This window comes from Taeniopygia guttata, chromosome Z (assembly GCF_048771995.1).
Source record: "Taeniopygia guttata chromosome Z, bTaeGut7.mat, whole genome shotgun sequence".
Taxonomy (NCBI): domain Eukaryota; kingdom Metazoa; phylum Chordata; class Aves; order Passeriformes; family Estrildidae; genus Taeniopygia; species Taeniopygia guttata.
In genome coordinates, this window is record NC_133063.1 from 8,801,800 (window position 1) to 8,828,038 (window position 26,239).

Genomic DNA, 26,239 nt, shown 5'->3' on the forward strand with positions numbered 1-26,239 from the left:
AGTTTTCCAGTGACACCTACAGACCTAATTGTAAAGGTCTCTGCTGGGGTCATGGAAGGCCACTCCTTTGGCAGGGAAAGGACATGGGTCCCCAGCATACCTGGCCCATGCCTTAACATCAAAATCCCTCTGTTCTGCTAAGATTTCAGCTTCACATTTTCCATAGGTTTTCCAAGGAAAGGCCCATCTATAAGTGAGCTGTGAGACAGATCAGTTACACAGTCTTGAAGAGAAGAGTACACAGCAGAAAGTCTCTCAGCTGTGGCGGGAATTACAGACTAGCATGGACACTCAAGCCTCTTTTGTTATAAATACAAAATGTGAAGCTAGCTGAGCCAGCAGGAGGAGCTGATGCTGCAAAGCAGGTACCTGTGTGAGCTGTCTGGCCTCTCTCCTCAGCAGTGCCACAGACACCTTTGTGGCACACTGTCAGGCTATGGCAAACCATAGAGTGAGGGAGAACTGCTCATTAGGGATCCAAAAAGAGCCTCACACACCTCTATGTCTTATGCTTTAGCAGACAGAATAGTCTCCCCTTTTTATCATCTCTTTTATGTGCGTGGATGAAGATAATAGTGTATCAGCTGGTGCAAGGCAGACTCTCTCACCAGGGCAACAGCAGGTTTTGGAGACAGTTGCTAGCAGTATTTCCTTACTTCCTTAACCTATCCTTCAAAATAGAGCTAACCATAGTTTAACCTACAGCAAATTTCACATGGTCATTTTAAGAATCTGAGATTAATCTGAGATTATATTGTCAGTTACACATTGTCAGTGTAAGCACATCTAGCAAACACAGGGGCCTTTGCTTTGTGCTGCACAGCAGATCCAACACACTCTTGCATCCATAAAATACTTTTTAAAAGACGATAGCGAGAAGAGGTTAATCCTTTCTTAAAACACCCTTTATTTAAAAAAAAAACCATAAACATTTGTAAATATATAAAATTATAAAGTATCAAGTGCTTCTTGCTTCCCAGTACAGTAGAATTCAGAAATGGCAAGTAAATTTTGCATTAATCTGTTTGGTGTGTTAGCTCCAGGGCTGCAGAACTGACCACCTAGTTTTGCAAAAGACAGCCATCTCATTCCTCTGACAGGTTTAAACAATCTTGTTTCACTTTGGCTTCAGACTTCTTTCCTACTCCTTTTGACAAACATCAGTGCTTACTAGTGAGAGAACAGCTGGAGCTGTAGGAACAAGCAGGCACCTTAGAAGGATGCAACCATGTGTTTTACAAAGGGAAAGCCTTCCAGTTGCTAATGGGGAAGAGAATTCAGGCACTGAGAGAGCTCCTTTTACAGTGCTCCTCAGGCACAGTGTGTTCTTGGCATTGGGATTGTTGTCTAGCTGGACTGGATGAAGTTAGTCTCAGGTTCAGTCTGCATCAAGGTCCCTTAATCAGCAAGTACTCAGATTCCCTTGAAATACATATAACATGAAGCATCACAAAATCCCAACTATCTAAATTTTTTTTTTTTTTTTTTTTTACCTCATAAGTATTATAAAGTAAGAATTTCTCATGGTACACCCAGGTCTGAACTCAAAGCAGGATATTATGCTGCTGTGGAAGTACTGTAAAATTAAAAATCCAGTTGTACCCACTGTAATTGTCAGTGTAACTGAACTCCAAATGGGATGTTTTGTGTCACTTCCCATCTCATTTAACACGAAAGAAAAGATGTCAGTTGCAGAGAGAAAGGTGTTTTTTGATGTTGTTTTTCACTTGGTCTCTTCCCCAAACCCCCTGTCACCTGCAGAAACTTATGAAAGTCCCTACACTAAAGTGTCACCTTTGCTAGTTCTTCCACCATGCCAAGCACTACAGTGTCATTCCCCAAGGAGTGATGCTCTATAGGAGAGCATCACATTAGTCTAATACTAAACCAGCAAGTTTGTCTTCTTGTGGAAAACTTAAAACCACTGAAATTGCAAGAGAGCTGAAGAAAAGAGAATCCCAAGTAAAACAAGCTAATCCTGAATGTCTCAGCATTTAGCAGGGAAGCAGAGGGGTGAGAAATGCTGTTGTATTTAACCTCTGCTGCTTACTGGTATTTTCTTTTATAGGCAAGGCATTACAGGCAAGGCATTTCTTTTCTTGTAGAAGACAAAGTGACTCATTGTAACAGACTTGTATTGCAGATCACATACCTACATATCCCCACTGGAATGGAACGATGCTCTAGATTCTACTGCCCTTTAGCTAAAAGGCACAGTTAGCTTCAGCATGAGTGGAAGAGTTGTTATGCTGTACCACAGTCCTTAAATAGAAGTTTTCCACTGCATTTGTGGTAGGCACAGCTTCCATCTTTCTGAAATCTTCACCCTTGTTCCACGTACATAAAAATTAAAAACTGGCTGAAATATGATGCTACCCACCACTGTGACATTTCTTCAGCTTGAATCCAGTCAGCTAAAAATGTTAGTTGCGTGCATAGTTATCCATTGCCACTCTGACCTTTCTGGCAGGACAGCTTTTCTTAAACAGCCCAGATCCCCAAATAAACACAACACTGAGGGATGCACAACAAAGGTGCTATTTGTTGCTTTAGTCCTCACTTGTTGTGCAACATGACACAGATATCCCAGTGTACCAGCTCAGGATTGGTCCATGCCCACTAGTCTGAGAGTCCTGGCCCTTGGCACCCCTTTTTTGGCCTGTTTAGGATTCAGGTACATGTGCTGTCGCTGCATCTTCTGCCTTGGCCAAATCAGCACTGATTGTCTCAGCATGGAGCCGCTTGTAGTCAGTGTGGAAGAAGATGACGTAGAAACAAGCCATACCACTGCAGAGGCCAGCCAGCACCAGTACTGGAGCTGTGGGAGAGATACACTTTTAGGCAGTGAAACCAAAACTCCCCAGGCGTGCAGAAATATACAGGTCAACTCCCCAAAATGACACAGTCTGTCTGACCTCCTCCCAACAGATACCCCTGAGGACAGGGTGCAGACCACAGTGGGACAGTACCAGTTTGGTAACAGACAAAGCTTGCTTTACCTAACACTGGCATAGGAAGAATATTTAGGTAAAATGTGGAAGGCTCCCAGAACACTTTATCCTGCATGGCCCCCCCCAGGCCGAAGTCTTACATCAGAGCACATGTTGTACTTGTAGGAGTGTGTGTCCCTCTGTAAATATACACGTTTGTGTCTTGGGGGGTAGTGAAAAAAATTACAAAAAATACTGAATCAAAGCAGTTGATCTCCATAAGGGAACAGGTCCTCACAGGTAGTGCTTCTTGTAATATCATCTGAGAGCAAAGTGTAGAAAAATACATTACATGAACTTTAATTAATGACAAATTTGTGTTTAAAGAATCTTTTCTGAAGGGAAAGAAAAAGTATATCTAAAAGACTATGCAACAAAGCCTAGAATTAGTTCTAATTTCACCAGTGTCCCAAATGAACATCTTCATCCCCTTCTCCACAAAAGGAATATGAATGGGTACCTAATCCCAGGATCCAGCTCTGATCTAATTAAATGGCAAATTGCAGGCTTTCAGAGATGAAGCAGTCAAATTGCTTTTTGGGGACAATTATTATGAAGCCTTGATCCCTTACAGTTAGCAGACCTTATTCTAGGGAGTTTCTGCTCAGCCAAGCAGGATATATTTAATAGGTGATGGTCAGCCTTTGCTTATGGTGTCCCCATGTGTCAGTATTACATAAACATGAACCAGCTGAAATATCAAGACTTGGGTTTAGCCTGCACTGAAAACACTTATGTGCTCCTGTTGATCTCAGTTGCTGTCTCTTCTGACCAGCTAAGAAAGGAAGGGAAATCTGGAATAAGTGAGAACAAAGCTACACAAGTATGTTACAAATACAGGCAACTGTGTGTGCAGAATAAAGGAATGTAGCTTTCAGTCAAAGCACTTGCAACCTCTGATATGAAAAACAGCCCTGGTTATGCTACATGGACAATGTCTTCCCCTCAGAACAGATGCTTTGTAGCTTTATGAAACTCAAGTCTCTGCAAGAGAAATTTTAAACCAGAGCCAGCAGTGGCATTCATGGCACCTTAGAGCTCTTTCAATATTGCAGGATTGGTTTAGCAGGAGCAGCGAGGAGTGCACCATCAGATTCAGAAAGGGGATTAGAAGTTTTGCGACAATAGGAATCAGATTTGCAGAGTTCCTCACACTGAGACCTGGAGGAGAGTGGGGAGTACATGGGGTGCAACTGAGTGTCCAGCATCATTTCCCAAGGACATACTTACTTGTCCAGTCCAGGGCTCCATCCTGGTCAAGGGCACAGGTAGAAAATGGATCCTCAGAAACACGGACAGTGAGAGCTTGCAGAAGAACCATTAAAATCACACCCTCAATCTGGCTGTGGGGAGAAGCCAACATGCAGTTATGTTATCTGCCTGAGGTATCAGTGCTGCAGACAGGGCCACCTTCCCCAGCTATAAAAGAATGACGCCACTTTCTGCAGCATGGTCCTCCTAGCAGAGAAAGCTACTGTTGGATTCCCCTGGCACAGGCATTTGGTTAACTGATTCTGTCCCACAGGGTGTCCAGGTCAACTCCAGACACAGGGCCAGTGTGGCAGGATCACTATATACTCCCTCTGAAGGCGAGCAGGTGTTGAACTACATCTGTTAAAAACCTGAGGCATGTTCACTGGGCAGAGAATTGGAAACACTTCTCACTGCAGGACTGAGGATACAAAAAAGGCTATAGCTTCAGCCTCCTCCTCATTCACAGCTGGCTGGCAGCAGTCACTAAGTCCACAACCAGTGAGAGAGAACAGCCTTCAAACGCAGTGTCTGATGCCCCTCATTGATCTTTCTTGCTGCGGCACCTCCACCTGACACAAACACGTGGCATCAGATCACTGGTGTCACTGCTTAGAGCTCCAGCAAGTCATTCCTGCTGAAGTCCAGAGCCAGCCCTAGGCAGGAAAAATTGGTAATTAGAAGGACAGCCACTGTCCCTTATTGACTGATAAGCCGCATCTCCCTCAGCAGAGCACCAGGAACTGACTTGCCCCTGTACTGTTGTGGGAATGGGTGCCTCTATCAGGCATGCAGCCCCCATCTACTTCAAAGGCAGGAGGTGCTGGGCATGGCTAAATCATGCTTTGTGCCAACCAAAGGAGACCTTCATCTTACTGCTTTTCTTGCACCTCTTCCACATAGTCCTCCCTGTTTTAAGACATTTAGCTCAACCCTATGGCTCAGCCAGCCAGGTCCTCTTCCAGGGGCATGTGCACAGACACCAGAAAGACATTCAGCAGGATGGCAAGCACTGATGTCTGCATCTGCACCCACACTCCTGTGTGTGTGTGTGTGTGTGTTGGAACCCAAGCTCATCTATCAATTGGATTTAATCTGCCTGCTTACCTTGCAACAAAAATCAAGCCTGTAGATGTGCCCTCTCCTACGGGGTAGGAGCACTCCACAGCCAGCTCCATGGCAATGGGGTAGATGGCAAAACCAAAGAAACCAAAGAGCGAGCTGGTGATGGCCAACGTGATGGCCTGATGTCTGAACCGAGAAGTCTGCAGGCAAAAAAAAAACAATACAAGTCTCAATGTCAGCACTGTTGTACAGAAAGTCTCTGAACCTTTAACCTCCATGAAGTCTCAGAGGGTGACTCAACAATATATTCCCTACCTTTTCTTGAAATCAATTTTTTACTTTCAGCCCTCTAGAGTCAACAGAAGGCTACAAAATGGAGAGCTATCTGTTGAATTGAAGTTAGGAGAGGATCAGCAGAATTACCTGGAAAGCACTGGTGTGGTTGCACTACACTAACTTCACTGGTCAGTAACTTACCAGTAGTATGTTCAACATCTCTCTAGGGCCAAATGAAACACACACCTCTGTCCCAAAGCAAAATAACATTTTGGAAATTATGTTTGCATTAGGTTACTTGTGAGAATTCTGGGTTGCTGCGGCTCAATGATAGGGAATATCAGTCAGAAATGCACTTATACACTAGGATTTTAACATAAAAGACCCAAACAAAAAAGCAAACAAAAAAAAAACCACCTGAAATATTTACAAAACCTGGAGATTAGTTTAGTGCCTAGAACAGCCTTGTCCTCTTGTCCCTCTGGAGGAAAGAGCATGACCTTATCCAGCCAATGCTATTATAGACAAAATACTTTTCAGCCATGCTGCTGATACCTCCTTCCTTGACCATGTAAAAATTCCCGCAGAGGAACACGAGGTGTCTGTCCTGGCATAGCAGCAAATCTGGCCCAGCTAAACTGGTTAAGTCAAGGAAAACTCTGTGTCTGGAATCTGAGTTCAAAGCACAAAGGAATCAAACAGATTTGAATGGGTGATTTTTGTTGTCCTTTGAACTAACAGTTCATCTGTATGGGATGAAGGTGAGGAGGGAAGGGCAAGAGGAATAAGTTTGCTTGTTGCTCCTAACATAGCTTCTTATCTACTCAGTGCTTCACCTGAGTCCAGGCAAGCTGGCTTGTATTCAGGTCATCCTCAAAACAAATGCCAGAATATGAAAGGGGAAAATGCAAGTTGTGCTTTAGGCACCTTGTCCTGCATTGACAAAAGGACTGCATTTATCTGTCTCTTCCAAATGGAGCTACCATCTCTGTGGCCTTGGCCCCAGGGAAGGTGTGATCACCCTCTACTGAAAATCTGGATTTTTCATCATGCTAAGGAAATGCACAGCATAAGGCTGCTGAGAAGGCAAAAATCTGCACCATTCTGGGTCCTCTGCAGTGCTGTGTGTTGTGGTCAGATTCCTGCTGTGTGACAGCTCCCATTGGCAATGGCTGTGCTCAAATGCAGTATTTGTAACCTGGCCCTGTGGGTGTAAAGTCTCCAGTTTGTGCATTCCTCTTCTGGCTGAATTCAAGTATTCTCCTCTTCTGTCTCTCTAGCTCACTTCAAGGAGCTACTTCAGAACTAGAACATAACTAGGTCCTTTCTACTAATGTTACAACCCTAACACTCACCACTGTTAAAGGCAGGAGTTGGAAAAACATTACATTCTTGTTCATTTTTTATATAAATACTTAGCAATTCCCTTTCTTTTTTTGTTTGAAAGAATGGTCTCAGGAGTCAGTAAGCAAACATGGTGATCCAGTATAGAGAAATAAAATTATGCCTGTTTATCTTTATCCCAAATCAGTCTGTCTCAGGCTCCACAGTCTGTCAAATCTCAGTAAAGGGTTTTTCTTTAAACAAGAAATTCCTAGCCCAAAGAGCGGATCCCAAAGCAAGGGCTTAATAAACACTATGACATCAAATGACCTTGGTTTAAGTTGATGATTTATCAGATGGCAACAGAAGTAAGCCCATGGGAATGGCACAATGCAAGGGAGAACTCACCACTGCAAACATGATGCTGGCAAGTGCACTCAGACAGAAACTGATCTTGGTGGACTCTATGAACTTCCTTGTCCGGTCGACATACATGCCTAGCAGGAAAGCACCCAACAAACCACAGACTGTGAACAGTGCACCATTCAGGCCAGCAAAATCCTGGAGGGCAGAAGAACAAGTAATGAGAAACTAGAGCAGTTAGGAAAGAGGTTTTAATGTCCCTGACCCATCTGCCAGCTACCAGTGGTTCACTTACTGAGGTAGGAAAAGCTTCCATGCCTATTGCAGTAGCTGAGGCCTTCAGAGGGCTCTGAGTAGCAAATGACAGAGTCCAGGTGCTTTTACAAGGGTGTGGGGACAGCAGGGTGACAGCACTCCCAAAGGATGACAAGTCTCTGTACACCTGTCAAGGTAGGCTGGATGCAGAGCCATGGCAGGTCCCTGGCATTAAATATTCCAGCCTGGAGCCACTGGGCTTTTCCAGGAGCAGTCAGGTCCTTTGTCCACACTGGTGGCAACAGGCCCAACTGCCTTGGTACCTGCTGATGTTTATAATTACCTCCTGGCCCTTTTCTTACCAGGGACCTGCACTGGCACACCAAAGCATGTTAAGGAGACACCAGCTGTGTCAAAGTCTAATTAGAGAGGTGGTGAGCAGTGGCTAGGATAGGGTACATGCTCTGTTGCCTCCAGTGATTGCCCTTTGCTTGTAGCATTTCTTCAGCTCCATAAGAATTCAAATGCAGACAACAATCCTGAAAGCAGAGAAGCTCTTAACAAACTTGGAAAAACATTTTCAGGACCCTCAGGGACACTGGAAGGAAAGGGTATATGAATAGCTTCTCTGGACTAAAGGGCCAGGACTAGCCAGTCACAATCACAGAGTCAAAATCAAGATGCACAGAAAGCAAGTCTGCAAAGTTTAAGAGGTTTCCAGTTAAAGGCCAATGGAGTGTGCAAAATGTGACCTGGCTATGGAGCCCTGAGCCAGATATCAGATCTGGGAGTCTGGGAGCTGAAGAGGGGGTGGACAGAGACCAGACATGTTAATGTGCATACATAACAGCTGGAGAGGTGTTTTAAGAGGACCCCATGGCAATACAAACACCAGGACTGAAGTGCAGCCTACTGAGAGGAAACACCTGAACTGGGGGTCCTCACAATAAGCAGGAGAGAGCGAGCAGCAGGAACCAGCTGTGCACATACTGTGCTGAACTGTAAAAGCAGCACCTGCTGGTGTCATGAGAAGGATGAAGAAACAGCTGTCATAATACCACTGACCTCTTCTGCTGCCCTGGCTTCATGTAAATCTGTGCAAAGAGAAAAAGGTGCTTGCATCAGCTGGTCTTCAGCTTCACTCTAGGGCCTATCTGGGCCTTGTTCTACTCTCAAGTAGGTAACAGAAGGCTGCCTAAAGAGTGGCTTAGAAAAATCACAATATTCTTTTTTCCTAAAAAAATTTTTGTTTGCAAGTGAGAACCTGGTCACGGGCAGTAGTGAAAATGCAGGTCATCTATTATGACCATCAGACTAAGAGTCTGACTTGTGTTCTGGATTAATCTGCTGCTTAATCTATATTAGATAACATGAACATATAAGATATGAGACTGCACCATATTCAATTGTCTTCATTTTGCTCTGAGTCCTTTATGAGGGAACATGAATCTGATTGTATTATAGATAATGTGGACAATGGAGAGAAAAGGAAGACTCACATTTGAATACCCCTTTTCACAAAGGATCTGTTCTAGCAGAGCTGAAAAGCAGGTGAACATCCCAATTCCTCCTCCAAAACACACTGCCAGGATGATGTATGGCTTGTTTCTCAGGAGCTAAAAAAAGAAATTAATGTAAATAAGTGGAGGAGGAAAAAGGCCTGTCAGTGACAGCAGACTGGAGGGGCAGCAGCTCTGACTCCTCAGTTGAAATTGCTGACAAGGTAATGCCATGATCATTGACAAAGTTGTGGCTTTGTCCTGGCAGTTCAGCCAGAGGACAAGTTACAGTGGGGACCATGTTAGGGAGGAAAGAATTCTTCAGTGCTCAAATTCTTCTTTTCCTTTGCTATGTGCTATCCTAATTGTTACCACTCCTGTTCAGAATGCTAGCGCTCCAGAACACACATAATCACGGGATATGATTATATGCAGGTGCTTTTATTGAGAGCTCTGGGAATCAGGGGTGCAGACCCAAATCTGACTCCGACATGGCTTTTGAACTGAATGTATTTTATATTCTATCATTATATAACTTACATATTAATTATTAAACTTATATTGTTCTATTGTATACTTTGACTTTATTCAAGCATGAGTTTCTCCTGATCTTTTTCAAGCCCCTGACTACAGTTTCTCATGATTATTCTTACAATTAAACAGTAATTATATTTAATTACTAAACAATCATCACATCTAACAATTATATCATTTAATATATACTAGCTATACAGCTGCAGTTTTAGCAAGTACAAAGCCTATACCTTCCCAGGGTACTTTCCAGGGCCTACTAAGCCTAATTTTCCTTCTAACTCCCCAAATCCCCATGATTTTAAAACCCTTTTACCATCAAGAAGATTCAGCTTGTGTGTTCCTCTTGGATAAGCCCAAGTCCGCCTGTTTGAGCTCTCAGAATGGCTGCCAGCCCACAGCTGAATGGTCAGATAGCATCTCTTGCAGCTTTGCTGTGAGCAGCTTCCACTCCCTGAGGAAGGGAGGAATGCTGATCTCCTTCAAGGGGCTTCCACGGCAGGTTTAGAGGAGTGGCATTCAGAGTCTGCTTTGTAAGCAAATTGTTCAGCATAACCCCACATTGCAGGGCTGCAAAACTTACCATTTTGAGCCCTGTGAAGAACGGCTGTGAGTTGGAGTTGGTGGCACTGGCTGACGGAGGCGTTGGTGGGACCTTCTCGTGGATCCCCAGAGTTGCTAGAGCACAGGCTGTTACTGCTGGTACAGCATAAACACCCAGCTACGCAACAGAAGGACAAGACAAGTTACCAGTCTTTCCAGCTCCACCACCTCCAAACAAATGAATCAGCCGGACCCAAATCAGCCCAGCTGACTGATTAAAGCAGTTTTCATTTACCATCAATGGAATGTGCTTTCCTTCAGGAACTAGTGCAGGGGACAACAAGTTTGCTATAAGAATGCCCAAGGGATTGGCTGGAAGGAAATAGAAGAGAAACATTTTTTTTCATCAGTCAGAACCATGTATCCACCCCCACTGCCTGCCAGCATCACAGCTGCAGTGTGCAGCACTATAATGAACAAGGGAGAACCAGCAGGGGAACATTTGGAGAAGTTGACTGTGTGGTCTTACTGTTGCCACATCTGTTGTCTCACTCCCATGAAATCCATTCTATAAAACCATCTCCCTTCAACTCCTAATTTCTGTAAGCTGTTTTTCAACTATGGACTATGATGTCCTCACTCTAACAAGGCTGCCTCAGTAAATGTCAAGCTGAAGGGACAAAATTAAAATGGGCGAATCCATGTCATCTGTCTTGGTGTTACGCAGCAGGAGTTACAGAGGTGTTTTTCTTTCTGTGTTCCCCTATGCCATTAGGCATGTATACATTGCGTGAAGGATTCATCTGCTAGAGGGTGACAGCCACAACTCTCTTAGCCTTTGCTGCCATGACAGATGCACCTTTCCCTTAACTGTCTTAGTGACTTCTTAACTGCACTTAGACTAATACATCCATGTCCTTCTTATATATAGGAATCTACAACCAGACACAGCTCTTTAAATCTGGACAGGCAACTCCCTCAAGCTGCTGGCAACGCTCCTTATGAGGGTCACCAGGATACCATTACTTTTCTTTGTCAAAAGGCCATGAACAGAAAAGTGACACTAGGTCATTCCTGAGACCTTTCAAGCCTTTATACTTCCTTTGCAAAGGCCAGGCAGGTATACAAGTTGATCTCTGCTACCAAGTACAAAAATTACATGGTAGCAGAGAATTATGAAGATTTTGTACAGGAGGAGGCATTTGCATTATTATGGGGCTGGAGCTGAGCAGTGTGAGAAGCAGCACTCCAGGGACTCAGCTTGGGAACTTCCAGAATTGCAGACAAGAATTTTTTAATGTTATTGCAGCATTCTGCCAATAGTCAAACAAGTAAAGCTGCTTTTCTACTAATGTGCAGGGATGGGGGTTAAGAAAGCCAAAGCCAGCCTGATGAGTCTGATGAAGGGCAATGAGAAGGGCACCCTCAAGTACTTTAGCAGCAAAAGTTAAAGAAATGTGAGCCTGTTGCTGGATGGAGCAAGACACTCAGTGATAAAGGACACAGAAAACATCAATGTATTCAATGCCTTCTTCACTTCTGTGATTAGTAAGACTGACCTTCAGCCCTGGGACCTTGAAGCAGTGAAGATTTATCCTCAATGGAGAAAGACTAGGTTGGAGAACATGAAGTAAGCCATACACACACAAATCCGTGAGATTGATAGGATGAATCAATGCTGAAGCAACAGATTGTTTCCATTGCAAGGCCATTTTTGGATACCTTTAAAAGGCCACAGCAACTCCAAGAGACTCCTGAGGACTGGAAAAGAGCAAATGTCAGTCCCATCTTCAAGAAGAACAGTGAGAGCCAGGGAACTTGAGGCCTTTCAGTTTTACTTTGTTCCCTGGGAAGGTCAAGGAACAACCAATCCTTGCCAACATTTCCAGGCACATGAGGGATGACATGGTGAAAAGGAAAAATGCTTAACCAACCTGGTAGCTTTTATACAGTAAAATGACTGCTAGATGGATGAGGAAAGAGCAATTGACACTGCAGGCAAGCTGATGATGTACTGTCTAGACAAGTAACAGCGAGATGACTGAAATCCAGCTGAATGGCTGGTCCCAGAGGATTGCCATTGCTGACATGAGGCCTGTCATCAGTGATGTACCCCAGGGGGTGATACTGGGACCATAAGTTTACCTGGATGATAGGACAGAGTGCACCCACAGCTAGTTTGCAGATGATGTGACAATGGGAGGAGTGACCTGCAGAAGAGATGGCCATACTGCCACTCAGAGGCACTGCAACAGACTGCAGAAATAGGCAGAGTGAAGTTTGACTAAAGGAAATATAATATGCTGCACATGGGGAAAAAGAATAACTCATCCACCAGTAACCCCTGAGACTCACCAACTGGAAAGCAACTCTGCAGAGAAGGACCAGAGTGGGCAGGGGATCCTAGTGCACACCAACTTGACCATAAGCCAGCAACACAGGCTTCTGATAAAGAAATCCACCACAATCCTGGGCTCAGCATTAGGCAGTGTTGTCCATGGGAGCTGGTCTTTACCCTCTACTCAGCACTAGCAAGCCCATATCTGGAGAAATGTGAGCAGTTCTCAGGCTCCCTGTGTGAGACAGACATGAATTTACCAGTCCAGAAAAGGGAAAAGATGATTAGAGGACTGGAGCTTCTGTCTTGTGAGGAGCCACTAAAGGAGGTGGGTCTGATCAGCCTGGACAAGCTGCTGGAAAGCAGTTTTGCAGAGAAGGACGTGGGGTCCTGGTGGATTGTAAGTTGACTATAAGCCATCAAGAATCCTTGCAGAAAGATGTTCAACAGCATGCTGGGCTGCATCAGGAAGAGCAGGAGGAAGATCATGATCGTCCTCCTCTGCTAAGCCCTGGTGAGAAACATACAGAGTGCCAAGTCCAGTGCTGGGCTCCTTGATACAAGGTACCGAGTTAGTGGAGAAAGTCCAGTCAAGGGCAAAAGGCATGATTAAAGGTGTGGAACATCTCTCATGTCTAAGGAGGTTGGGACAGCTGGAACTGGTTAGCCTGAAGAAAAGAACACTGATCATCAATTATAAAGATGGAACCAGACTTTTCTCAGTGGTGTACGAAGCGTAACACAGGAAAATCTACCTGAATATAAACTTCTTTACTGTGATGGCTGTTCAGCACTGAAACAAGATGCTCAGATAAGCTGCTACACCTCCATCCATGGAGATAATCAAAACCTGACTCAACATAAACCTGGGCAACCTGCTCTAGACAGCAGTGGTTGAGCAGGGGGCTGGACAAGATGATCCCAAGAGGTGCCTTCTACCTCTGTCTGTTCTGTAATGGTGCTGAGGCATCATTAATAATCCTACAGCACAAAACTGTAGCATTTCTACTCTGTGCTTGGGAAAGTACTAGCTTATGATGTGAAATATTACCTGCTTCTAAGTATGTAGAAACAATTAAACAGCAGTTTCCAAGGAGGTGGATTACATCTTTTCTGTTTGGGATAAAATGGAACTGGGCATTGTAGGGGACTGCCTGTAAACTAGTCAGCTGTTCCCATGAACTATCAGCATGGAAGCAGTTCCAGAAAGTGTAGATGAGACTTGGAAAGGTATAGGTGAGCATTCGACTAAATTTGAAAGGACTGAGACCACCTGAGTAATTACATGGTTTCAACTGGCTTTTTCTTTTTTCCTGGGAAGAGCTACTGCATGGCCTAGATTATAAATGGAAAGGAGGTCACTGAGTTAATCAACTATACATCATGATCAAGGGGTCCTGGTGGATTAGCTTGCAGTGCTCTGCAGTGGGGCTGTGTGTTTTGTGGTCAGTGACCCTGATGCACTGGAATTCTTCAGGGTGAATAAAATGACACACCAACAGACCTTGGTAAATGAAGATTCCTATGGATGAGGCAGAGGTCACTGCAGTGGACTCAGACAACTCTTTCTCCTTCTGACACAGGAGAATTTCTTGTGATCTTCACTGGGGATGAATTCTTGGCCCTGCACTGCTTCTCTCTGAGTAAGTCTCTACAAGTGATGGGTAGAACAAACACTTGAGTTGAGTCATTAATCATTATGACAGCTGAGTCATAATAATTTCAGCTGCTCAGCAGGATCCTGGGTGCAAGGTGCATATTTATCACAAAAGCCCAGGGAAGCCTATCCATAGGCTTTAACAGCAGGAGGCTGCAGAGCCAGTTTCTCTATGCAGCACTCATATTGACAGTACTGGAATGCTGACTGCTGCTCAGCATTAATTACACAGGAAGTGGGAACTGGTAAATTGGAGCAAGATGACACAAAAAGCTCACATCAGCAACAGGAAGAATGAAGACAAGTGGGAGGAAGCAAAGGGAAATTTGGATGCAAAGTGGCTGGGTGGGAGCCATTTAGTCTTTCAAGACAAAGAAGAGAAGAGCTGATTCTGTCCATAACTACCTGACAGACAGGTGCAACAAAACTGAATACAGGGGGCATAAAGAGCATCGAGATGCTGATATTTGCCATGAGCTAATTGACCACTGGATTAAACAACTGGCGCTGCAGTGGATGCTCCTTCCAGGCAGTACTTAAATTTTCTTGAGATGAAATCCTGATATTGTACAGCAGACATTATGGATGAAACCAGGTATTATTAATGGAAGCCTTCCACAGAGCACTACGCAGGTGTTGCAGCAGACAACAATCACAGCCCATTCAGCCTGCACTCTATCCCGACATGCCAGGCACTGAATAGCTTCAGGTCTTGGGATTCCACTGGTCCTTGCTCTTCAGGTTTGTTCTTTGTCAAAGTTAGATTCATTTGGTTCTGTAAAGACTGAGGATGCTGTGTGAACAAAATGCTCTTTAGCTTCTGTGGCTGTTCTCTTACTTAAAAGAGCCCTCTGTTTGCAGTCTTTCAGAGCAGTGAAGCACTGAGTGCCCAGTGCTCCTTGGTAATGCCTGTATCATGTCACACTGACAACAGCGCTCCTTCTCCAGCAGCGAAGGTGGAGGGCTGTCCCAGCACTGGAAACCCAGGTGAGTCAACATATCCACCCTATTCTAGGAAAAGCAGTGCAAAAATAATGTATTTGTTCTGACACCAGAGATCCATTCTTGCTAAATAACAGCGCCCATGCTCTAGTCCAGCAGCAGCATTGGAAAAGCTGCATAAGAGTGCTCTTCTTTCCCCATGCCTAACCCTTCCTTACAGCTTCAAGGCAACGGGGAGGAAAGGGAGCTGCTGGCTGTTTTGAAGGAAGGACAGATGGGGCTGCCACACACATGCAGGTATTATGAGACTTCACAGCTGGAGCCAGTGAACCAGCCCAGTTTCTGGAGCACCTCTCAAGTCCTTGGAGAAAATAAGAAGAGATTTCTTTGGCTGCTGGGTAAAATGTCACATAAAGGGAGGAAACAAGTGCAGTATCCTGTCTCTATCTGTGCCCAAAGTAGCCAAGAGAGGTATGTGATTAGATCAAGTTTATCTGGTGCCTCTCCTGCAGCTTCCCAGATTCCAGGCACTTAGCAAGGCAAGTGTGCTTTTGCATGGATAATCCCGCCATTTAGCATCCCCAACATGTTTGTGCAGACAGACAAGTATATTTTGTTTGTGTGTGCATACATACCAATTAGGAATATGTGCTCAGCCTTCCTGCTAGATGAACAGGTGGGCAAAACTGCCACAGCAGCCTCACCTCACCTCTATCCAGGTACAGAACTTGACAACTGTGACCACTGGCACTACAATGCAATTTAAGACCTTCCTAAGAAACTGCAAAATTAAAGCCACTAAACACTTAGTGGCATCAAGGACTGTCATCAACCTATGTGATATTTAGGCAAAGATGACAACCTGGTCCTGGAAGAGAAGAAATTAGGAATCTGGGTGGCTTATACTGAGCACTGCACTTATATGTGGCTTACATCCATTTCTTGTTAGCCTGTGTTGCACATGACTACAAGTCTCTTGGGTGGAGCTGGATTTAGGAGTGCAAATGGCTGAAGTACAAACGACTTCCTCTGCCTCTGAAAGGCAAACAAATGGCTAGTGAGTTCTGTGAGGTAGCAATGTCACTTTGCAGCTATCACTTACACATTGATGCAATCATGTTTGCTGTTGCTCTCTGGTGGTCTGGGAACCATAGTGCTGCCAGCTTTGTTGGTGAAAAGATGATAAGAGGCTGTGCTAATGCAGAGAAGCATTGTCCAACAAACAGGTACCAGTAACTCTGGGAACCCAAGCTCAGGAACTTCAGAACGCTGAACATCCGGGTGATGCTACCAACCATGTTCAGCCATGCACTCAGGACCACCTGCAATGAGCAGAAACAAACAGGGTTTGTGTGCTGAAGCCTGAAGGGCAGAACTTAATACAATAGATTAGCATCAGCAAGGTCTCAAATGCACTACAGGAGACACTGGGTATTAGTAATCACTGCCTGCAGACCATCCCCACCCCTCTGGGCCACTGCAAGATGCTCCTGATCCTACCTGCCTCCTTAGGGAGTGTCTTGAGGTGACAGGGAGAAAGGTAGCTGTCTCAGCCCCATATAATTGATGAGAAATCTGAAGTTCACTAATTACACCTTGTTGTCAAATTTGCACCATCACCCATATTTTGCTATGACAATCCAAAGATAATGGCAATGAATCATCCAGCTTATGGATCTGGCAAATGTTCTTCTATTCTATTAGCACACTAGTGTTTCAGTGCTGATTTCCACAACACAATTCTGGGATTGTGTACAAATTGCAAGCTGGCCCAGCGGAGGCCAAGCTCTAACCTGACAGGGCTTGCACTCTGTCCTGCTATTCCCTAAACTGGCCCAGACAGTGCTAAGACTTTTCTGCAGCAAATCTGATCAAATTACAGAAAGCTCTTCCCTGAGTCAGTTCACAGTACCTGTCCCTATCAGTTGGCTAAGACAATGAAAACTAAAGCTGGAAAAGGCAAGCATGCAACTTTATTCTGACTTTTCCCATTGCTCCCTCCACTATTGCCACAGAGATGATCTTACTGAACTAGGATAGAGCTTTCAACGTGCTAATTCTCTGTAGCATTTGGCAAGACTCCTATTCAAAACATATACATTACTTCTTTGTGCTTCTACTGCTACCTCTGGGAAGCAGAACACTTCAACTCACAGCACAGCGGAGCCCCACGCTGTCAAGGACCCATGTTGCCACCAGACCAAACGGGATGGAGATGAGGAGGTACACCATTGAGAGCCAGTTGACTGTCTCCAGGGAAATGTGGAAGTAAGCAGCTGTCTTATCAGCCACAGGAGCAAACGTCAGCCACAGCTGCCGAACAAAGACCAAAAATGGGTAAGCATGGACACCCCCAACAGAAGAGTAATTCAGCATCCCCTTGAGCAGGCTCGCTGTCTTAGTCTCTCCTTGAAATTGTGATGTTAAGGCTAGTAATAGAAGTTCAAACCCTCAGTGCAGTTACTTGGCCCAGAGCACCCCATATATTTATTTCACTGCCTTATCTCCAATCCCCTAGTCATGATTCTGGAGGCTGGTAAAAGTAGAAGTCAGTAGCTTTTTCTGTTCCCATGTTGAACAGGTTGGCCCTGACACATTTACTTACCTGATGGATTCATTCTGTGTTAGCATAAATAAAGCAGAATCTACCACCTCCTCTCTGCAGCTAAGATCCCCTTAAACTTGGACTCGTATTTTCAGTTCCATTTATAATACCTGGATGTGGCCTTGTAAGAACTATATAGGTGTCAGCCAAGAGATACATTATTCCCTGCCTTCCTAAACACACACTCAACAGATAGAAAATTACCTAGAGACTGCATTATTTAATGTATTAGAACATGTAAGAGGGAGGTACACACAGAAGAGGTACTTGAACAACTATTCACATTTTTCTTCTAGTGCCATATCTGAACACAGCTCCCTAGACTTTGTTTTAGACACTGATTTCATGGTTCCTGTCTCCTTCTGGTTTCTTATGGGAATGACAAGAACTGCTCACCTTAAAATCAGGTTCTGAGATCACATCCACAAGAAAGAAAATTAGGTACTACAAGTTAGAGGATGTTTCTGTAAATTCTTTGCCAAGATGCATCCTGGTGCTTTTCAAAAAGACTGGTCTAACCTGTCAAATGGCCTAACCATTCAATAATGCCAATTACAGGCTACCTCACTGTTAGAAGATGATCCTGCTGCTGCTGAATATTCAAGGTTATAAAATTTGCAGAAATGTGAACAAAAACTTCAGTTATAGCTTTCTACAAAAGAACTCCACCCACAGTCACTTTCCAGGTACTCCCCTCTGTCATTGCAAGCTTCCTCTTCACAGTCTGCATCCTGCAGCCAGCATCAGATGTGATGTTTATTTGGAACTGAAAAAAGCTTGCATAATCTCAGAGGAATGTGTGCTCCTACAAACTGCTTGTTATTTGCAGTGTTCCTGGGGTTTTTTTCTTACATGACAGGGACCATAAAAACTACCACACTAGACAGGAGCAGAAAGGAGATGGGCTTTTTTTCTCCCTAGAGTCACGGTGTGACAATACCTACATGCAAATGATTCTTCAGCTGGGCTTTTCACCTAGCAGGGATGCAATGAGTAAATGGTAGTAACAGAGAGGTTTTGAATATATTCTCAGCAACCTTGCAAGGACTCCTAGCATCAGCCTTTTTCTTCTTTTCTGAAAGGAGCTGCCATGCTGTACCTCCTGTACTCAATTCAAAGCTCTCATCAGCATGCTGAGCTCAGTCACACTTATTTAACATAATTCAAAGGTCTGGTAGAGGATGGATTTGGTGTTTACTCAGCTTCTACAGCCTGGTGAAGGAAGATGCTAGGTGCTGAAGGAAGCTGTACTCTTAGACAGCAAGGAGACAAATCCAGGCCACTTTCCAGACTTCATCAAACTAGATCAGAGTTTAATTGTTTAATGCTAATGTAACTGTTTAGATGTTACAAGCATGACTAAGGCATGAGCATTAGTTTGCTTATGGGATGCTAAACTGCTGCCTAATAAATCCCAGCTGTGTATTTCAAACAAATGCATTTCTGGGTTCCTCAACACTTTCTGTGTAGGGGTGGTGGTGATTAAACACTCTACCATGAAACAATTAAAGAGATGATACATTTTGTAAGCCAGCTTCAGGTACATTTTCACCACTCCTGCTCCTCCCCACAACATGCTCAACCATGCATCACATCATTAGGAAAGTGATGCCACAAGGCAAAGCACAGCATTTTCTGTTCAGTGACTGTATGGTAATCTGGGATCAAGCACTGGCACAATTCCATTAGATCTAGTAAAACCATTTCATGCAGAAAACCAAGCATAGGGGCTGCCCTATATTCCTATCCTGAGCAAGAGCTCCAGTCCTAGCATATCCATGCCAGAGCATGAAGGATGGAAAGTTGCAGCCTGTTCAAGAATGAGCTTGTCCCTCAAAATAGGAAGTGGGTGTATTTATGGGTCTTGAGAGAAAAAGTATGTTTCATTGTTTACCATGTGTTGCTCTAACACAGAAATTCAGAACTGGGCATTGGAGCTCAAGATGCAGCTGTAGTCAGAGGCCACCAAATGCCCCTGCAACAAAGAGGTGGCATTGTGGAGTTTTGCCTACACAGGGAAATACACAGTCAGTATGCCACCTTCGGCTTTTGGCTTTCCCAGTTATGGTAACTGCACCCACAACAGTAAATTAACTCTTCTGCTGGAAGCTAGAGCCCTTATCCAACATGCTTTTCTGGAACTTTGCACTGCCAAGGCTGGCACCTACACAGGGGCTGCCCTGAGGTAGGCCCCCTCAGGTAGAACAGGTAAAGAAGATGCAGCTCTCTCTTGCTGAGGTCAAAGTCCTGTAAGATCCAAAGATGCAGAATAGAAATAGAAAGAGATTCCTCCACCGCTCCCCAAAGGCCATTTCTTCACTCATCTTAGGCACACCAAAACCACAGAATCACAGAATGACAGAATTTTCTGAGTTGGAAGGGCGCCACATGGCTCATCAAGTTCAAGTCTTAGTTGAATGGCCTGTAACAAAGCTTACCACTGTAGATCACAGTGGCAGATGCAAGGGGAGAGACAATGTGTGGGGTGATAGGATGGCAGACCCCCCTTGTTGCTTCTGGGACAGATAAAGGAAGGAGAAACAGAGAGATACCTCTTTCAGAGTTGTTCAGTCCTCGCAATTTTCAATCCCTGCACAAGCTTCACTTTGTGGAAATATACCCCTGTGGTCTAGCCAAGCTGCACACCACTCCAGTGCCTGACAGGCCACACAAAACCAGAGCCTCAGTGTGAGCTGCAGAAGGCATCAAGATGAGTCCTTGCTACGCACTGCACTGCTTCATCCGTGCTCACATGCGCTTCTCTGAACGCAGCTCAGTCGATGCCACAATGTCAACTCCTAACTGCAATGCTGACAAGCAATTTTCACTCACCTACTACAGCTTATATCCCTTCTAAGTGCTACAATTAATGAAAATCTTTTGCCAAACTTTGACAAAATTCTCAATTTGGCACAAGTTAGAGTAGAGGATGATGAAAGTCAGCAGCAGTTCACTTTCTGGGCCACTGCATGTTAATCATAAGATTTACATGGAAGCCCATGCAAAGCCACTAAATCACAGCGACTCTTGCCTTTGCAAGCCAAAAAGCTACAATGAGTTCGTGAGCTCAATCCCCTGACACTTGTCAAAACTCACTTCCCCAGCAATCTCTCACAGATTTTGCATTAGTTGTTTTCAAATTACAGCTCCTCCTGTAGTATCGTCCAGTATCATTCATTATTTCACTGATGATTTAGATCACAGTATTTGCTCCTTCAGCATTTGGTATGGACTTTTCCCTCCTTTCAGATATGCATCTAGCAGGATGTTGGAACAGCCAGCATAGTAACAGATGCTGTTTCTTCTCCAAATGCAAGAATTTTAGTTCCTACAGTCCTCTTCTGAGCTCAAGCCTTAGAAATACCTTCATTTCACTGTGCTTTCTAGGTTTAAAGATAGCAAGAGCTCCAATGCATGCTAGTCTGGTCTGAAAGACATACCTCAGCATGCACTCTTCAGTATAAAAACCTGTGCTCAGCAGCTGAGGAAGAGGACAGAAGGGCCCCTGATGATCCACAAGCCTGTTCTGGCTGTCACTGGAGTACAGCTGTAACTCCCACTGCACACAGCTGTCTCACTGCGGAGCCATGCCTCAACACTACAAGAAAAGGACAGACATGTTTTCTACCCACAGTCGACTCATATCCTCAGTTACAGGAGGGCCCATCCACACCTTCTTTAACAATGAAGCTTGCACCAGTGGCACCGACACTCAAACTATCTGACTAATACTGATGCTGGGAATGGTTCTGGCTCCACTTTCAGCTCTCTTGCCCTCTGCTTTAATCTTCTTATTGCTGACATTTTAATTCTCCTGCACTTGCCAGAGACTGCTTGGTCCCTTCTCCATTAACTGAGATTTAATCTTCATTAAAGGTGGCTGAAAGGAAGGATGGAGAGGGACTTTTCACACAGCATATAGTGGTAGAACCACAGGGAATGACCTTAAATTAAGGGAGGGTAGATTTAGATTAGATATTGAGAAATTTACTTTAAGGTTGGCAAGGCACTGGAACAGGTTGCACAGAGAGGTTGTGGACTCTCCACATCTGCAGGTGTTCAAGGTCAGGCTGGATGGACACTTTGGTCTAGTGGAAGGTGTCTCTCCTCATGGCAGAGTGGTGGAACTAGGTGATCTTTAATGTCTCTTCTAATCTACACCATTCTATGATTCTATGATCATGATCTTACAACAACTGCAGGCCTGCATGGGCATTCCTGTAACCAAAACAGGTTACAGCTGTTCTCATCCTGATTGCATTTTTAAGTTTTTCTGTTTTCCTTTCTGATATCCTTGTAAACCCTTAGCTGACAGGTAAGGGTTTACAGGTATTCCACTCTCTTCCTCTCAGAATCAGCCCCACTCCTTTTGTTCTTTTCCTATGCTCATTCCCCTTATAACTCCATCTTCTGGTTCAGTTCTTACACCCTACTGCCTTCTCTGTTTCCACTCCCACACAAACTCTCCAGGACCAATTTCACCTGCAGGATCTGGTTTGCCTCCACCCACAAAGTGTTTGTCCTTTCTCCCATTTCTGCAGGAGGTAGGTTGTGAGTTCTCTGTCTAGTAGAAAGGTGATGGCTGAAGGCAGGACTCCACACAGGCTCTGCACTGTGGTAAGCAACAGCTGTGAGCTGTCATGTATGCTGAAAACAGCATACATGACAGATGTGAGATTTTTGGATCTCAAAGTGCAGCAATGATATATTGATGCCTCACACATGCAACCAGTTACAACCCTGCCAGAAGCAGTGCCAAACATGTTCTTCACAAAAGGCAACCTGGTAATCAGTGGCTACTTTCCTCATAAACAAATCAAGATCCTAAAAGTGGAAAGCAAAATATTTGCAGAAAGGCAAACATATGCAGTCAGGCAGGGTGGGAATCAGGCCACTTTGCCATGTCAGTGGTGGTATCAGCTAGCAAAGGTTGCTATACAGAGTGCTTCTCATTATCTAGCATACTGTTTAGCTGACTATAGAAAGAGACTGTAGAAATGCCCCTGCAGTACCTTTTATGTACAGTTTTAAAAGGAGGAGCTAAGAGGGTTGCCTTGCATGAAATGGGAATTTCTGTGTCGTAACAGGGACCAGCACAGCTTGCCAGACCCCACACAGGCTTTGTCTACAGCAATTCTGCCAGGTCCATGCTTTCTTTCATGCACCCGAAGACAGCTTACAAGGTGATGTAGGAGGTTTTTCTGTGACATGGATGCTGCCTCCTTCTCCCCTGAAACTGGATGATGAAGCCCTTACACCAGAGTTCTCATCTTCAAGGTTAAAAGGGCCACACAGTTTGGAAGCAAACAGTCCCTGTGCTCAGCTGAAAGCACCCATGCTGACAGAAGAGTTTAGGACATTAGGACAGAGATGTGACCTTCAGAAAAGGCCAGATCCTTGCCAAGATGTCTCTTTTAGCCTCTACACTTCTCAAGAGAAGCAGCAGGAAAAAAGAGCAGCAGCTGCGTGCACATGTGTATGTACAGGGGCACTGCTGCAGCAGACAGGTGTGGGTGAGGAGCGTGTGCACCCTGCCCTGGAGCATGCCAGGATCCACTTGTACAGCTCTCCTTCCTCTCCCAAGTACACTGAGTGGTGGTGTAAGTCCTCCACTTAGTGAGTCAGGAGCCACTTGGCCAAGTGCGAGCTCGCGCCAGCCCTCTGCTCCTTCCCAGCTTGCTCATGCTCGTGAAGACAGAACTGGGCAGTAAACACTCTTGGTTTCATTCCTCTATCTTTTCCTGTGCGCCCAGTGCTAAAGCAAGAGAAAGTCCCCCCTGTGAAACACAAAGTTCCCACCTGTTCAGCTTCACAGGAAGGAGGAGAAAAGGAAGGAGCTACGTGCTACAGCAGCTGCAAGCACAGCATGAATACTCTTAAACATTACGCCTTCAGATGAAAAAAATAATCATACTAATAACCACAGCGTAAGTTTGGCAAAACAAATCTGGGGAGAAACCACAGGCAGAGTCATGTCAGGCAGTTAAGTTGCTTCTCCCTTGTTCTCCCTTGTTTTCTTGACACTGAAAGTCTCCCTTACTCAGTACTGCCTCCTGATTGCCACTGCTAGCAGCACCAAAGGCCACTAACAGAAAACTGCATTTCTCTGGATAAGAGTGAGGAATACAAGGCATTATTCTGGAAGCTTGGTCCAGCAAATGAGGTCCAAGTCAGACAATTCAAAAGTCATGTGTTCTTACTACATGCATTTGCAGATAGCCTGACACAGGTGTTCATAGAACAAAGTGCTGCATGCAACATCTGCACAGGAATTGAGAACACAACTTGCAGGGCAATTTTTCACATCACAGAACTGCTTAATTAATCTCTTCAACTGTAACTTTTAAATAGCAACCAACCACTTTGATTTAATGGACTTTCAACTACTACGTCCATTTTAATGTGATTTTTACCAGGAACATTTAGAAGAAATTTTAGCATCAGGAAATGTCTGCTTACAACTTCATATGTTAGCACAGTTGCCATTCCAGATTTTTGCAATGGCTTAAAAACAGTAATTCCACTTTACGATATTTATTAGGCACCCAGTTTTGAGGTTGTAAAGTTCTGGCCTAATTTCATACTGTGGAAAATAATACTATGGACAGTCACAAAGTTGTCAAAATACAAAGGAGACAGGTCAATATTCCAGGACTAGGATATTTTCAGCAACACACTGAGAACACAGTAATACTTGCAGATGTACTGAAAAGATCTGTTCAAGAAACCCTTCAGTTTAACCTTGAAGATTTCAGCAAAGTCAAAATCTGACAAGACATCCTGGAAAAGGCTTGGTACAGTTTCCTTCACCCATGCAGTCACTGTCCACTTCTAGCAGGGTGTGTTATAAAAAGTTCTTTTGCTGTGCCAATTTAACTGCAAGCAAGCAGTGGGGCTTTTCTGCAGCACACTTTTTTACGCTCTTAAAGGATACACTGATTTTCCAATGAGAAGGTGCACTTATTTTTTTTTTTTTCCATATACAGCCATATTCTCACTATGTTTTTCCATTTCTCTACCCCAGCACTATTGCATCATGGAATACCTAATCTTCCTTCAAAGCATTTAAATGTTTGCAGTTGCAGTGCCTGATCTTGTCTGCCAGACAGCCCGCATTCACAGCATGGTAATCCTCAAGAACATGAATAATTCTACATCAGTCTGATAATTATCAACAGTGTCCTCAATGACTTGATGAGCAAAGATCTGGGCTTCTTTTTTATATACTAAGCCTTGATAAGAGGAAAATTTATGGGTTTATCTCTGTAACTACTGAATTTAAGTCTGTTCAACAAGTGGGGTATGATGTGGCATCCAATTTTTTTAGGTCTCTCAGAATAAGGCAGTAAGAGTAGGCAAGAAGAAGTTCATGCAACCATCTGTTTAGTGCATAATCACTCCTATAGTGTTTTGTATATGCAACAGATCCTTTAAGGAAGCTTGCTTCTTTTCCTGACCAGATAAATCTGCTGTCACGGGCATGCAATGCGGCAGACTTAACTCCTGCTCCTCTTCCACGGCGTTTCAACACTGCTCTGCTATTCTAAGCTAGAAACATATGACCTCAGAGACGATGAATACTTTCTCTGTCTCCCCGTGGCATACGAAGGGGACTCGACAGCAACTTTAGCCGTGCTCCAGGACGCATTTTGCTTCATCCCAGTCCGACTTGACGCTGCGGTACTTCCTGCTGTGCTCGCGGAGATCCCACACACCCTCCCGCCCCATCCTGCCCTTCCCCCGCCACCACCCCTCGGTGCCCCGGCTCCCACCGGTCAGAAAGGAAAGCGTGAAGGCCAAAGTCATAACCACAAAGTCCGAAAGCAAAAGCCGGTTATTCCGTCCGTAAGGCACGGCCAGGCGGACGCTTCTCTGAACTGCGCGCGTACAACCCATTCCGGTGCTCCAAGGATGAGGGGGTGGATCTGAGACAGGGCACTGGGGCAGAGCCCTGAGGATTGCCTGGCTGCTTCTAGGAAGAGACAGGAGGTGCTTTCGGCTCTGGCGAGCCATGCCATCCCTCCGCAGCAGCAGCAGCATCAGCCAGAGCCGCGCTCCGGGCTGTGCGCCGCCTGCGCTGCGCCTCCGCGGGCTGCCCGGGCACCCTGCCCGCCTCCCGGAGAGAAATCCCAGCCCAGCCCGGCTGCGGGGAGCACTCACCATGGCGTTGGAGCAGTTCAGCAGGCACACGACAGCCAGCAGGAGCCAGCGCCGCCGATACGTCCTGAAGCGGGCCGGCGGCTCCCCGAGCAGCCCGGCCGCCTCCGCGCCCTCCATCGCGGCTCGGCACGGCTCGGCACGGCTCGGCACGGCCCCGTCCGGCCCCGCCCCGCCCAGCCTCCCCGGGGCGGCCCCGGCCGGGCTGGGGATGCGGGCGTGCCCTGGCTGCGGAGCCGCCCCGGGCCGGGCGCCAGCCCTTCCCCGCGGAGCCGCCGGTCCTCGGCGGGGGAAGGTGCGCGGAAAGGGTTGCCCTGGCGAGGAGACGCCTCTCCTGCTGATGTGTGGCTAAAAAAACAACATCAGCACTAAGAGCATCGCTGCTCCCCGCCGGCGGCTCCGCGTTGCCGTGGGAGTCGCCGTTAGCAGCGCCCGAGCGGCATC

General features: G+C 45.2%; 1 protein-coding gene across 1 annotated transcript; it reads right to left on the minus strand.

Annotated features, from left to right (window-relative positions):
- Nucleotides 1–887: 887 nt before the first annotated feature.
- Nucleotides 888–26,021, minus strand: SLC49A3 (solute carrier family 49 member 3). The gene is made up of 10 exons (XM_030257905.4): nt 25,799–26,021; nt 17,188–17,346; nt 16,136–16,355; nt 10,392–10,468; nt 10,137–10,274; nt 9,023–9,139; nt 7,314–7,466; nt 5,349–5,506; nt 4,221–4,333; nt 888–2,818 (listed from the first exon to the last, which is right to left on the minus strand). The coding sequence occupies exons 1-10, from the start codon at nt 25,913–25,915 to the stop codon at nt 2,664–2,666; spliced, it is 1,407 nt and encodes a 468-aa protein (XP_030113765.4). The 5' UTR covers nt 25,916–26,021; the 3' UTR covers nt 888–2,663.
- Nucleotides 26,022–26,239: the final 218 nt, after the last annotated feature.